Consider the following 13,955-nt stretch of genomic DNA (forward strand, 5'->3'; position numbering starts at 1 on the left):
AATTCGACGTTTCGGGCATGAGCCCTTCTTCAGGAATGAGGAAAGTGTGTCCTGCAGGCTAAGATAAAAGGTAGGGAGGAGGGACTTGGGGGAGGGGCCTTGGAGATGTGATAGGTGGAAGAAGGTCAAGGTGAGGGTGATAGACCGGAGTGGGGGTGGGGGCGGAGAGGTCAGGAAGAAGATTGCAGGTTAGGAATGCGGTGCTGAGTTCGAGGGATTTGACTGAGACAAGGTGGGGGAGGGGAAATGAGGAAACTGGAGAAATCTGAGTTCATCCCTTGTGGTTGGAGGGCTCCCAGGCGGAAGATGAGGCGCTCTTCCTCCAGCCGTCGTGTTTTTATGGTCTGGCGATGGAGGAGTCCAAGGACCTGCATGTCCTTGGTGGAGTGGGAGGGGGAGTTAAAGTGTTGAGCCACGAGGTGGTTGGGATGGTTGGTCCGGGTGTCCCAGAGGTATTCTCTGAAAAGTTCCGCAAGTAGGCGGCCTACCTCGACATGGTCCTGTCCCCCTTAGTCCAAGAACTCCTCACCTACGTTTGGGACACCACCCACGCCCTCCACCTCCTCCATGATTTTCGCTTCCCCGGTCCCCAACACCTTAACTTCACGATGGACATCCAGTCCCTGTACACCTCCATCCCCCATCACGAAGGACTCAAAGCCCTCCGCTTCTTCCTTTCTCGCCGTACCAACCAGTACCCTTCCACTGACACCCTCCTTTGACTGACTGAACTGGTCCTCACCCTGAATAACTTCTCTTTCCAATCCTCCCACTTCCTCCAAATCAAAGGAGTTGCCATGGGCCCCAGCTATGCCTGCCTCTTCGTAGGATATGTGGAACAGTCCATCTTCCGCAACTACACTGGCACCACCCCCCACCTTTTCCTCCGCTACATCGATGACTGTATCGGCGCTGCCTCGTGCTCTCACGAGGAGGTTGAACAGTTCATCCACTTTACCAACACCTTCCACCCCGACCTCAAATTCACCTGGACTGTCTCAGACTCCTCCCTCCCCTTCCTAGACCTTTCCATTTCTATCTCGGGCGACCGAATCAACACAGACATCTACTATAAACTGACTGACTCCCACAGCTACCTAGACTACACCTCCTCCCACCCTTCTCCCTGTAAAAACGCCATCCCATATTCCCAATTCCTTCGTCTCCGCCGCATCTGCTCCCAGGAGGACCAGTTCCAATACCGTACAGCCCAGATGGCCTCCTTCTTCAAGGACCGCAGACTCCCCCCAGACGTGATCGACGATGCCCTCCACCACATCTCCTCCACTTCCCGCTCCTCCGTCCTTGAGCCCCGCCCCTCCAACCGCCACCCGGACAGAACCCCACTGGTCCTCCCCTACCACCCCACCAACCTCCGTATACAACGTATCATCCGCCGTCATTTCCGCCACCTCCAAACGGACCCCACCACCAGGGATATATTTCCCTCCCCTCCCTTATCAGCGTTCCGAAAAGACCACTCCCTCCGTGACTCCCTCGTCAGGTCCACACCCCCCACCAACCCAACCTCCACTCCCAGCACCTTCCCCGCAAGAAATGCAAAAGTTGCGCCCACACCTCCCCCCTTACTTCTCTCCAAGGCCCCAAGGGATCCTTCCATATCCGCCACAAATTCACCTGCACCTCCACACACATCATCTGTTGCATCCGATGCACCCGATGTGGCCTCCTCTATATTGGGGAGACAGGCCGCCTACTTGCGGAACGTTTCAGAGAACACCTCTGGGACACCCGGACCAACCAACCCAACCACCCCGTGGCTCAACACTTTAACTCCCCCTCCCACTCCACCAAGGACATGCAGGTCCTTGGACTCCTCCATCGCCAGACCATAACAACACGACGGTTGGAGGAAGAGCACCTCATCTTCCGCCTGGGAACCATCCAACCACAAGGGATGAACTCAGATTTCTCCAGTTTCCTCATTTCCTCTCCCCCCACCTTGTCTCAGTCGAATCCCTTGAACTCAGCACTGCCTTCCTAACCTGTAATCTTCTTCCTGACCTCTCCACCCCCACCCCACTCTGGCCTATCACCCGCACCTTGACCTCCTTCCATCTATCACATCTCCAAGGCCCCTCCCCCAAGTCCCTCCTCCCTACCTTTTATCTTAGCCTGCTGGGCACACTTTCCTCATTCCTGAAGAAGGGCTCATGCCCGAAACATCGAATTCCCTGTTCCTTGGATGCTGCCTGACCTGCTGCGCTTTTCCAGCAACACATTTTCAGCTCTGATCTCCAGCATCTGCAGTCCTCACTTTCTCCTGGAAGATTTTAACCTACTGCGAATCTTCTTGCAAGGATGCCTTCCTTGAAGAAGCTCTCTTCCTCCCTCTACAGAAAGGCTCATGCCCAAAACATCGATTTTCCTGCTCCTTGGATGCTGCATGACCTGCTGCACTTTTCCAACAACACATTTTCAACAAAGATGAGATCAGTCATGGTTGTATTAAATGGTGGAGCAGGCCGATGGGCTGAATGGCCGATGTCTGCTCCTCATTGTTATGTTTTGAAGAATTCCACAGTTTTACTACCCTCTGAGAGAAGGAATTCTGCCCCATCACTTGTTTTCCATTTTGTGAAAAACTATAACCTAACTATAAAAGCTGTGATGAAGTAGTTATTGTTTAACTCAAATCCACCTGGTGCCTGTGTGTCTCACAAAATGATCGAGTCTCGTTTCACCAAAAGTTACATGACCTATGTAAGCTACAAGTGAACACCAGCTGAAAATGTGTTGCTGGAAAAGTGCAGCAGGTCAGGCAGCATCCAAGGAGCAAGGGAGTTGACGTTTCGGGCATGAGCCCTTCATCAGGAATTCCTGATCTCCAGCATCTGCAGTCCTCACTTTCTCCTACAAGTGAACACCACCCCAGTTCCATTTTAACCTTTGTGCTGTAAGCGAGCATTACACAGTTCATCAACCCTGCGTGAACCAGCCCATGGAGAGGAAAGGAATTATTCATAGAGCAGTATGAACAAAGCAAGTGGCTATCAAGGAACAAGGAAGTGGGATATGCTGAATAAACATAAAGAATAATACATACAGAGACCTAAATGTGGAAGTAAGTTTACTGGAACCCAAAGCCTTACAGTTAAGGATGGAGAACTGCTAAATATAAATTAACAAAGTAATCAGGATATCATGGGGCTGGTACCTTGATTAACTGGGTCAGTGGCCTGAGGAATAGCAGAATGGGGTTTAATTTAGCAAATGCGAGGTGTAGCATTTTGGTAAAGCAAACCAGGGCAGGGCTTACACAGTCAGTGGTAGGGCCGAGAGAGTGTTAATAGAACAAAGCGGTCGAGTGGTACAGGTTCATAGCTCCTTGAAAGTGGCGTCACAGGTAGACAGGGAGGTGATGAAGGCTTCCTGCATGTTTGCTTTCGCTGGTCAGAGCATTGAGTATAGGAGATGGGATGTCTTATTACAGCTGTACAATCGATGGCGAGACCACATTTAAAGTAGTGCCTGCCTGCAATGGAGGTCTATAGAATCATGAGGCATGGATAAGGTAGAGAGTCAACAGCATTTTCCCATGGTAGGGAGGGTTTAAGGCAAGGGTGAGAGATAGAAAAGCAACCAGTGAGGCAACATCTTCACACAGAGGGTGGTGAGTGGAAAGGGCTGTCAGAGATTGTACAGAGGAACCTCGAATATTCAAACAACACAGGAGGGCAGTATTTTGTTCGGATCATTGATTATTTGGATAATCAATTTGACCTTAAACAAGGGAAGCCATACTGATCCAACATTGTGCTCTACCAGAGAATGTGTTTAAATTTGATGAGTCCACTATGTAAATAACCTAATCTTTGTATTTTGCAAATTACAGGTTAAACTGAGAAAGACTAATCCCTTACCATCACATAAATATATGAAATTCCAGCATTTAGCAAGGTCCCGAGCAGTTTCTACAATCACAAGAGCATTTGTCAGTTTATGCTGAAGTCAGTGTTGAGATAAAAAGACAGAAGCAACATAAATGTTTCTCTGCCTTTTATTTTCATGAACGGCCCAGTAAAGTGATGGGAATAAAGCAATTACTTTTGCACAGGGCTGTGTAACTAACCCTTACGTTAAAAAAAAATGGTCGCTGATGCTTGAGATGCCTTTGTTTCTTTGTTGTTGCCAGCATTTTCACATGTTCTTCCGTCCAAGCAATTCGAATTCACTTGCGTCTTTGATGCAGTGTTTTTATCGGACCTTGTGATCTTGTTCAGGTAATCCGAAATTCAGATAATTGACATTCAGATAATCGAGGTTCCTCCAGTCAGAGGGAAATTGAGAAACAAATTTGTAAGATCTCAGTTATTTATAAGACTAATATGGTGGTTATGATAGGGGATTTTAACTTTCCAAGCATAGACTGAGGCTACCATAGTGTTAAGTGTGTATAAGACAATTTTCTGATTCAGTATGTGGATGTACCTACTAGAGAAGGTACAAAACTTGACCTACTCTTGGGAAATAAGACAGGGCAGGTGACTGAGGAGTCAGTAGGGGAGCACTTTGGGGCCAGTGACCATAATTCTATTAGTTTTAAAATAGTGATGGAAAAGGATAGACCAGATCTAAAAGCTGAAGTTCTAACTTGGAGGAGGACCAATTTTGACAGTATTAGGCAAGAACTTTCAAAAGCTGATTAGGAGCAGATGTTCGCAGGTAAAGGGAAGCCTTCAGAAATGAGATAACAAGAGTCCAGCGACAATATATTCCTGTCGGGGTGAAAGGGAAGGCTGGGAGGCATAGCAAATGCTGGATGATCAAATAAATTGAGGATTTGGTTAAGACAAAGAAGGAAGCATATGTCAGGTATAGACAGGATAGATCAAGTGAATCCTCAGAAGGGTATAAAGACAGTAGGAGTATGCTTAAGGGAGAAATCGGGAGTATAAAAAGGGGACATGCAATAGCTTTGGCCAATAGAGTTAAGGAGAATCCAAAGGGTTTTACAAATGTATTAAGGACAAAAGGAGAACAAGGGAGAGAATAAGGCCTTCCAGGATCAGCAAGGCGGCCTTTGTGTGGAGCCACAGGAGATGGGGGGAGATACTAAGAGTATTTTGCATCAGTGTTTATTGTGGAAAAGAACACGGAAGATATAGAATGTAAGGAAATAGATGGTGACATCTTGAAAAATGTCCAGATTACAGAGGAGGAAGTGCTGGATGTCTTGAAACGGTTAAAGGTGGATAAATCCCTAGGACCTGACCAGGTGTATTCTAGAATGCTGTAGGAAGCTGGGCCTCTTGCAGAGATATTTGTATCAACGATAGTCACAGGTGAGGTGCCGGAAGACTGGAGGTTGGCAAACGTGGTGCCACTGTTTAAGAAGGGTGGTAAAGACAAGCCAGGGAACTATAGACCAGTGAGTCTGACCTCGGTTGGTGGGCAAGTTGTTGGAGGGAGTCCTGAGGTGCAGGATGTACATGTATTTGGAAATGCAAGGACTGAGTAGGGATAGTCAACATGGCTTTGTGCGCGGGAAATCATATCTCACAAACTTGATTGAGTTTTTGAAGAAGTAACAAAGAAGATTGATGAGGGCAGAGCAGTAGATGTGACCTCAATAAGGCATTCAACAAGGTTCCCCATGGGAGACTGATTAGCAAGGTTAGATAGAGTCATAGAGATGTACAGCATGGAAACATTCGCTTCTCTCCAACCCGTCCACACCGACCAGATAACCCAACCCAATATAGTCCCACCTGCCAGCACCCGGCCCATATCCCTCCAAACCCTTCCTATTCATATAGCCATCCAAATGCCTCTTAAATGTTGCAATTGTACCAGCCTCCACCACATCCTCTGGCAGCTCATTCCATACATGTACCACCCTCTGCGTGAAAAAGTTGCCCCTTAGGTCTCTGTTATATGTTTCCCCTCTCACCCTAAACCTATGCCCTCTAGTTCTGGACTCCCCAACCCTAGGGAAAAGACTTTGCCTATCTACCCTGACCATAATAGGAGGTGTAGTGGACAGCAAAGAAGGTTACCTCAGAGTACAACAGGATCTTGACCAGATGGGCCAATGGGCTGAGAAGTGGCCCACTGAGTTTAATTTAGATAAATGTGAGGTGCTGCATTTTGGGAAAGCAAATCTTAACAGGACTTATACACTTAACGGTAAGGTCATCAGGAGTGTTGCTGAACAAAGAGACCTTGGAGTGCGGATTCATAGCTCCTTGAAAGTGGAGTCGCAGGTAGATAGGATAGTGAAGGCAGTGTTTGGTATGCTTTCCTTTATTGGTTAGAGTATTGAGTACAGGAGTTGGGAGGTCATGTTGCGACTGCACAGGACATTGGTTCGGCCACTTTTGGAAAATTGCATGCAATTCTGGTCTCCTTCCTATCGGAAGGATGTTGTGAAACTTGAAAGGGTTCAGAAAAGATTTATAAGGATGTTGTCAGAGTTGGAGACTTTGAACTATAGAGAGAGGTTGAACAGGCTGGGGCTTATTTCCCTGGAGCGTCGGAGGCTGAGGGGTGACCTTATAGAGGTTTGTAGAATCATGAGGGGCATGGATAGGGTAAATAGACAAAGTCTTTTCCCTGGGGTGAGAGAGTCCAGAACTAGAGGGCATGGGTTTAGGGTGAGAGGGGAAAGATCTAAAAGAGACCTAAGGAGCAACTGTTTCATGCAGAGGGTGGTACGTGTATGGAATGAACTGCCAGAGGAAGTGGTGGAGGAAATGTGTCACATGTGTACCATTGGTCAACGAACCAACCACTGAAAACTGGACCCATTGAGAACTGATCACGCAGGCAGTGTACACAGGTGAGGGTATATGAGAAGATGCTCCAAGGTTATGGTTAACTCAATCACACATAATATCTCACCAACTTTAAGGGCATTTAAATAGTCGTTAGATAAACCAATGGATGAAAATAGAATACTGAAGAATATTTGGGCTTCAGATTGGTACCACAGGTCAGTGCAACATCAACTGCACTGTAATGTTCTATATTCTCTGTAGATTGTTTGACCTAGTACTTGGAGACCACCCACTCCAGTCTGACACTCAGGCAATCCAATTCATGTGGAGACCTGATCATAATGCCTGTGGGATTAAGGCTTTGGAAGTACTAAATAAGCTTGCTTGTGTGAGTAATGTTGGGAAATTTGAGTTGTTGATATCCAGAGTAAGCCCATAGGCCGAGGACAGACTTAACAGAAAGGTAACTGGTTGATTCTTTGCAATGTAGCGGTATCCAAAAACTTCCAACTTCCAGTTTACATTTCCCCAAAGCTAGGGACACAACCCTCACAGTGTGCTTCAATGGTGTAACTTCAGGCATGGGTACCATACATCAAAGTGGCCATTTTTAGTGGTGACACACATCTCCTGCATTGGGAACAAATAGTTTATTTGTCCATTCACTTTATCAACCTGCATCACAACTTTTACTGATGAATACATTTGTCCAATCACCTTGATTTAGGAATAAGTGTATTTGTCCTGTACATTATGTTACCCTTTGACCCCGCTGAGACACCTGTTTCCAGCACATGCTGCAAATTCTTTATTTTTCCGCCATAATATTGTACTGTAGAGTTATTATTGAGACAATTCAATTCTAAATCGATTCTGCAAGTTTATTGAAAACGCTCTGGAATTCTTTGGAGTCCTCCTCAGTATTGACCATTCACAATCCAGTCTAACCTGTACATTTGGAGACTAGTACAAGCCATTCATTGTTAAATGCTATTGCTTCTCTCCCCAGCTGGGCCATCACAAGAGTGGAAAGGCAGTACTCCTCGAGAGGTGATAGTGCAGGAAGGTTCCTGTGCACAGATACCATGTCGTTACAATTATCCATCATGTCTGAAAAATCAACCACGAGGTGGAATCTGGTTTAATGGAGAGACTGAGAAGTTACGGACTCACATAGCCTTTCACTCCAAGGATCCCAATCACAAATCACGAGGGTTCCGCGATCGGACCCAGCTGTCTGGGGACCTGAAAGATGGCGACTGTTCCCTGATTATAAACGACATCAAGCGGGAAGATGCAGGGCCTTACTTTTTTAAAGTAAAGTTTGACAACGGTCCGAGTCATCACTATTATCCTGTAACTCAGCTTCGTGTTTCTGGTAAGTGCTGTACTGTAATTGCTCAGTGGGAAGTAACTCAAACAGTGATGCTTACACGCGAACACAAAACACAGCTTGTTCTAACACAGTGTCTGACTGGGTCAATACCTGGTGGTTCCTCAGTGTCATTGCATTGCTTCAGCTTCATAGAAGGTTGGTACAATGGGGTGATTTGCTTGAACATTTCAGAAAGTATTTAAGAGTCAGTAATGCTGTGGGCCTGGAGTCACATGTAGTCCAGACTGGGTAGGATTTCCTTCCCTGAAAGATATTCATGAACCAGATAGCTTTTTAACAACAAATTAACCATGGTAACATGACCAGTCACCATTGGGCTAGCTTCAATGCCATGTTTATTCTTAATCCATTTCAAATTTTCCCTGTCACCGTGGTGGGATTTGAGCCCATGTCCCTGGAACATTATCTTGGAGCTCTGGATTTGGTTACAATCGCATCTGATTGCATCACATGACAAGCCTGCTCCCAGAATAACACCTGGCTTGATGGATCGTAAGTTTAACGATTTGAAACTGGTTAATGTGTTGGTTCGTCACGGAAACATAGTCACATGAGGCTTCAGACATTCTTGAACAATGGAACATCTGGTTATTACACATATTTTAAAAAACAATTTCTCAATGTCTCTGTTGCAGTTACAAAACAATGTGTCAACCTCTTTCCCAAACTCTGTTACAGTGGCTCAAATCTAGAGGAGTTACACTCCTATCTCAACTCTTCGAGTTTCCACTTAACTTTAAAACAAAACATGAAGACAATTTTACAATTCCTTTCAGTGGCATGAACCTTCCACAACTCTAATGGGCCAAACTTTTTTTTATATTTGCACAGCCTAACAATTTCTATCCCAAACTGTCCTGGCTTGGAAGCTTCATAAATTAAAAACAAGGTTACCACTGTGACTGGTTTTCACTGAACTGAAAATAAAATTTAAAAAACTGCATGATGAATCTAAAACAGAAAATAAAATTTAAAAAAACTGCAAGCTTAATCGAAAACAGAAATTGCTGGAGAAACCAAAAATATCCTGCTTTGCATAAATCTGTTCCCTTTCGAATAAAGTCTTGTTTCCTTCTAAACTGAAGTCAGAACAAAACTAATGGCTTTGCTTTGTTTACACAACCTATCATGAACTCAAAGTGACAAATATCTTATTCCATTAACATGCCAAGGATCATCTAGGCTTTTACCTGTTCTCGACTTGGAATTTAGGTGTGATGATGCTGCGGTGATTTTGCCCTAGGTTTTTTTAAGGAGAGGCTTCAAGACAGAGGTAATGAGCTATCGATTTGGAATACCAATAAAGTAAACAGTCTGTGAGGCCTTGGGGAATTTTAATGTGTAGCAATAGAAGCAGCCTGGATGGGTGTGGCCAGCTCTCTCACACAGGAGTTTTTAGTTTTTTTTAGTTTGTAGGATTACCTGTCAACATCTGCTGTCGGAGTCTCAACAAGGCAGAAGTTGCTGGAGTTTTGAAGGAGATGAAACCATTGTTTCCCTCTCTCAGTTACAGCGAGAAGCTAGGGCTTCTCTCTGCTGCTGGGTTAACCGGGAGACAAATCTATCTTTCTGAATTTGCCTTTGTGCCAAGGGCTGTTTTTACAAGATGTTACTCTATTGGAACAGTTCATTAGTAATCATTACTGTATCTATTATTCTGTTAAGTTTTCTAATAGAGTTATTACTCTAAGTTCTTCTCTTATTGTATTTTAATTATAGTGTTTAAATAAATTGTGTTTTGCTTAATGTCCAAGTAATTTGCCAAATCAGATTGCTTTGGGAACATCACATTATATATTCCTTTAAAATGAGAAAAATTTAGGGTCCAGGCAACCTTCTTAAAATATTTTGAGGACATCTGGTCTGATCCATAACATTAAGTAACTGCTTCAGAATGACTTTCTGATCATTTTAACATAAATCTTCACAGAACTAACCTATATTTCTTGTCCTCTGTTTTGACATCTAGATTCATCTTAATTATTAAATAGGTTTTATCATGATTCCTAGTCCAGTGGCATTACCACAACCATGTCACCTCTTCATGAACTGAGTCCCCAATGTACTTACTTTGTCCATCCATGTTAGCGACTTCCATTTATCTCTTTATTCTGAAGTTGAAGATATCAATAAATGTTACTAGTGTGTCATCAGAAATCTTCATTCAGAGTGTGATCAACTGGACATATCTTAATACCTTGAACTATTTGAAAGCAGAGGGAACTGACTACAGCAGCACAAAAGGTTACAGTTGCAAAGAGAACATAAGTTGCTTAGCCAACTCGGTGAGTCTGAAACACCTTCACAGAGAGGTCACATGACACAGTTTTTGGGTGTAATATAGGCCTTGAATTTAGAAAATCCCACTACAGAATTAGCCTTTGTGTGTGCTCTCTTTCTTCTGAAAGTCCTTTCATCATAGAGATCTCAGAGAGAGACTTATAAAATTCTAACAGGACTTCACAGGATCGATACAGGGAGGATGTACCCGATGGTGGGTGTGTCCGGAACCCGGCAGGGGCTCACAGTCTGAGGATTCAGGGTGGACCATTTAGGATGGAGATGCAGAGACATCTCTTCACCCAGAGAGTGGGAGCCTGTGGGAGTCATTCCCACGGGAAGGAGCTGATGCCAGAACATTGAATGTATTCAGGAGGTGGCTAGGGTCAAAGGTTATGGGGGGCGAGGCTATTGAGTTGGACGATTAGCCATGATGGCGATGAATGGTGGAGCAGGCTCAAAGGGCTGAATGGCCTCCTCCTACTCCTATCTTCTGTGTTTCTATGGTTCTATAGTTTGTCATGTGAAAGAACACTGGGAAGCCTCATCAGCACGTGTGCGTGGTTTTTAAATGAGAAATTGGAAATGTAAGGGATCACATATTTTTACATTTAGAATGATAATCTGAAATGGAAGTTAGACACTGCTATGTCGCTGAGAGACCAGAAGGGTTTTAGAACTTGGATATATTAAATGGGGCACATGTTTAGCTGTGCAAGTCGCTTTTTGAACCAGTGTCAGCAATACTTAGAGTTAAGGAAAGACTTCCTGACGATAGCCCTTAGATGGGTTGAGCTGCAGTTTGCTACAAATCTGCAGGTGCTGGGTAGCCCGAGACATCCAGACTCTGCAAATTGTAAACAGCCCTCTCTCCCCTGTCCTCTCTCCATTGATTGAAAAGACAAGAAAACAAGATTACAAGAAACATTCTAATAAGAAAGAACCAGGTCCATTGAATCAGCTGTCGAAGTGAAGAATGACCATCATTGTACAGACAATCACACATCATAGCTCAGCTAAAAGAGACTGTGAGAGACAATTTAACCCAGACTTGTGATCTGGAGTTCTGATTTTCAGAATTTTCTTCCCTGTCTGATTTTGTTTTCCATCCAAAACATCTGTGTCAGACTATCTGTTTTTTGTTTGTCTTAATCAAGAATAAGTTTGTGCTGTTTGTTCAAGATGAATAGTGGTTGATTATAGATATTTTTTCCCTACTCTTCTTTAAGGTAGAGTATGTAATAAATAAAAGGAGTTATTTTCTGTTAATGACAGAACTTGGTGTGAATTGTATTTGTCCTATCAGACATTAGATTAGATTACATTACATTACATTACTTACAGTGTGGAAACAGGCCCTTCAGCCCAACAAGTCCACACCGACCCGCCGAAGCGCAACCCACCCATACCCCTACATTTACCCCTTACCTAACACTATGGGCAATTTAGCATGGCCAATTCACCTGACCCGCACATCTTTGGACTGTGGGGGGAAACCGGAGCACCCGGAGGAAACCCACGCAGACACGGGGAGAACGTGCAAACTCCACACAGTCAGTCGCCTGAGTCGGGAATTGAACCCGGGTCTCAGGCGCTGTGAGGCAGCAGTGCTAACCACTGTGCCACCGTGCCGCCCATCAGTATTGAGTCAAATATTACAGACTATTGCAAAGGAGGTGATAACACGGCGCTTAGAAACGATCAATGGGAATAGATGCAAATAACATGTATTCAAAAGGCAGCTTGATAAAGCAGTGAAGGGTAAATGGGATCAGCGGTTATGGGGAAAAAGCAGGATTCTGGATCAGTGGTGCTGGAAGAGCACGACAGTTCAGACAGCATCCAACGAGCAGCGAAATCGACGTTTCGGGCAAAAGCCCTTCATCAAGAATAAAGGCAGTGAGCTGGAAGCGTGGAGAGATAAGCTAGAGGAGGGTGAGGGTGGGGAGAAAGTAGCATAGAGTACAATAGGTGAGTGGGGGAGGAGACGAAGGTGATAGGTCAGGGAGGAGAGGGTGGAGTGGATAGGTGGAAAAGGAGCTAGGCAGGTCGCACAAGTCCGGACAAGTCATGGGGACAGTGTTGAGCTGGAAGTTTGAAACTAGGATGAGGTGGGGGAAGGGGAAATGAGGAAGTTGTTGAAGTCCACATTGATGCCCTGGGCTTGAAGTGTTCCGAGGCGGAAGATGAAGCGTTCTTCCTCCAGGCATCTGGTGGTGAGGGAGCGACGGTGAAGGAGGCCCAGGACTTCCATGTCCTCGGCAGAGTGGGAGGGGGAGTTGAAATGTTGGGCCACGGGGCGGTGAGGTTGATTGGTGCGGGTGTCTCGGAGATGTTCCCTAAAGCGCTCTGCTAGGAGGCGCCCAGTCTCCCCAATGTAGAGGAGATCACATCGGGAGCAACGGATACAATAAATGATATAAGTGGATGTGCAGGTAAAACTTTGATGGATGTGGAAGGCTCCTTTAGGCCTTGGATAGAGGTGAGGGAGGAGGTGAGGGCACAGGTTTTACAGTTCCTGCAGTGGCAAGGGAAAGTGCCAGGATGGGAGGGTGGGTAAAAACAGGATTAGGCTAGTGAGTTGGATGATAAGCCATGATGGTGATAATGGGGGAGCAGGTTTAAAGGGCCGAATGGCCTCCTCCTGCTTCTATGGTTCTATGTCCTCAGCCATCAGTCAGGCAAATTGGTGCTCAAATTGATAACGTATACATTTGGTGATGGCTTGTAGAATACTGGACATGAATATTGGTGCACTCTTCCTAGTTAAGTTACGATAGAAAATACACTGTTGTTTCCAGAAAAGCACTCCTTAATCAGCTATAACTGATCCACAATACATCCTAGTGCAAGCAGGTTGTGTGGAAAGCGACACTGGCTACAGATCAACACTTGAGACAACCTGTTACTAATTATATTTTTCAAATGTAGCTGCTACTTGACCAAGATGTGTGTGTGTGTGTGTGTGTGTGTGTGTGTTGCTAATATCTTTTGATCTTTGGTTGCGTAAGCTTCTTTGCAATAACTTGACTGATTTAAGCAATCCGGAAGACTTGTTTTTGATATTGAACTTTATGCAGTTTGATGATACAGATCAGATCTTCTGGTGAATTAAGTTCAAATCATATGGCCAGAGGAGGAATGAAGCAGTTCATCATGTCGAACAGGGTTATAATGCAAAACATAGACTTGCTTTTCTGTAGCACCTTTCACCAGCTCAGAATGCCCCAAATTGAATTAAATGCAGTGAAATAATAATTGTAGTGCCGCTGTTCTACAGGAAACATCAAAGCATATTTGAGAAAAGCAAGCTCCCATATACAGGAATGAAATAAACAGGCCAGTCCCTCAGACCGTGATAAACAAGTGAACACCAAACTCTGGTCAGCTCCTCCATCCCAGTGTCTCGGAATGAAAGTGCATTAAGTTGAGGAACAGATACACTGCCTAAAAGGATGACATTATTTTAAGATCATTGTAAACTCTCATTTCTAATGTCATCATTGTAAACTTGCTTTCATTTGTGGGACTGTGATTTC

General features: G+C 44.8%; 1 protein-coding gene across 4 annotated transcripts in view; it reads left to right on the forward strand.

Moving 5' to 3' along the window:
• LOC132833927 (sialic acid-binding Ig-like lectin 10) overlaps window positions 1–13,955 on the forward strand; it is a 71,950-nt gene that overhangs the window by 41,181 nt on the left and 16,814 nt on the right. For all 4 annotated transcript variants that reach the window (XM_060852594.1, XM_060852593.1, XM_060852590.1 and 1 more), the window contains exon 4: window positions 7,750–8,118. In XM_060852594.1, coding sequence (XP_060708577.1) covers window positions 7,750–8,118 — 369 coding nt within the window. The remainder of the gene's footprint in view (window positions 1–7,749; window positions 8,119–13,955) is intronic.

The sequence above is a fragment of the Hemiscyllium ocellatum genome, chromosome 38, assembly GCF_020745735.1.
Source record: "Hemiscyllium ocellatum isolate sHemOce1 chromosome 38, sHemOce1.pat.X.cur, whole genome shotgun sequence".
Taxonomy (NCBI): Eukaryota; Metazoa; Chordata; class Chondrichthyes; order Orectolobiformes; family Hemiscylliidae; genus Hemiscyllium; species Hemiscyllium ocellatum.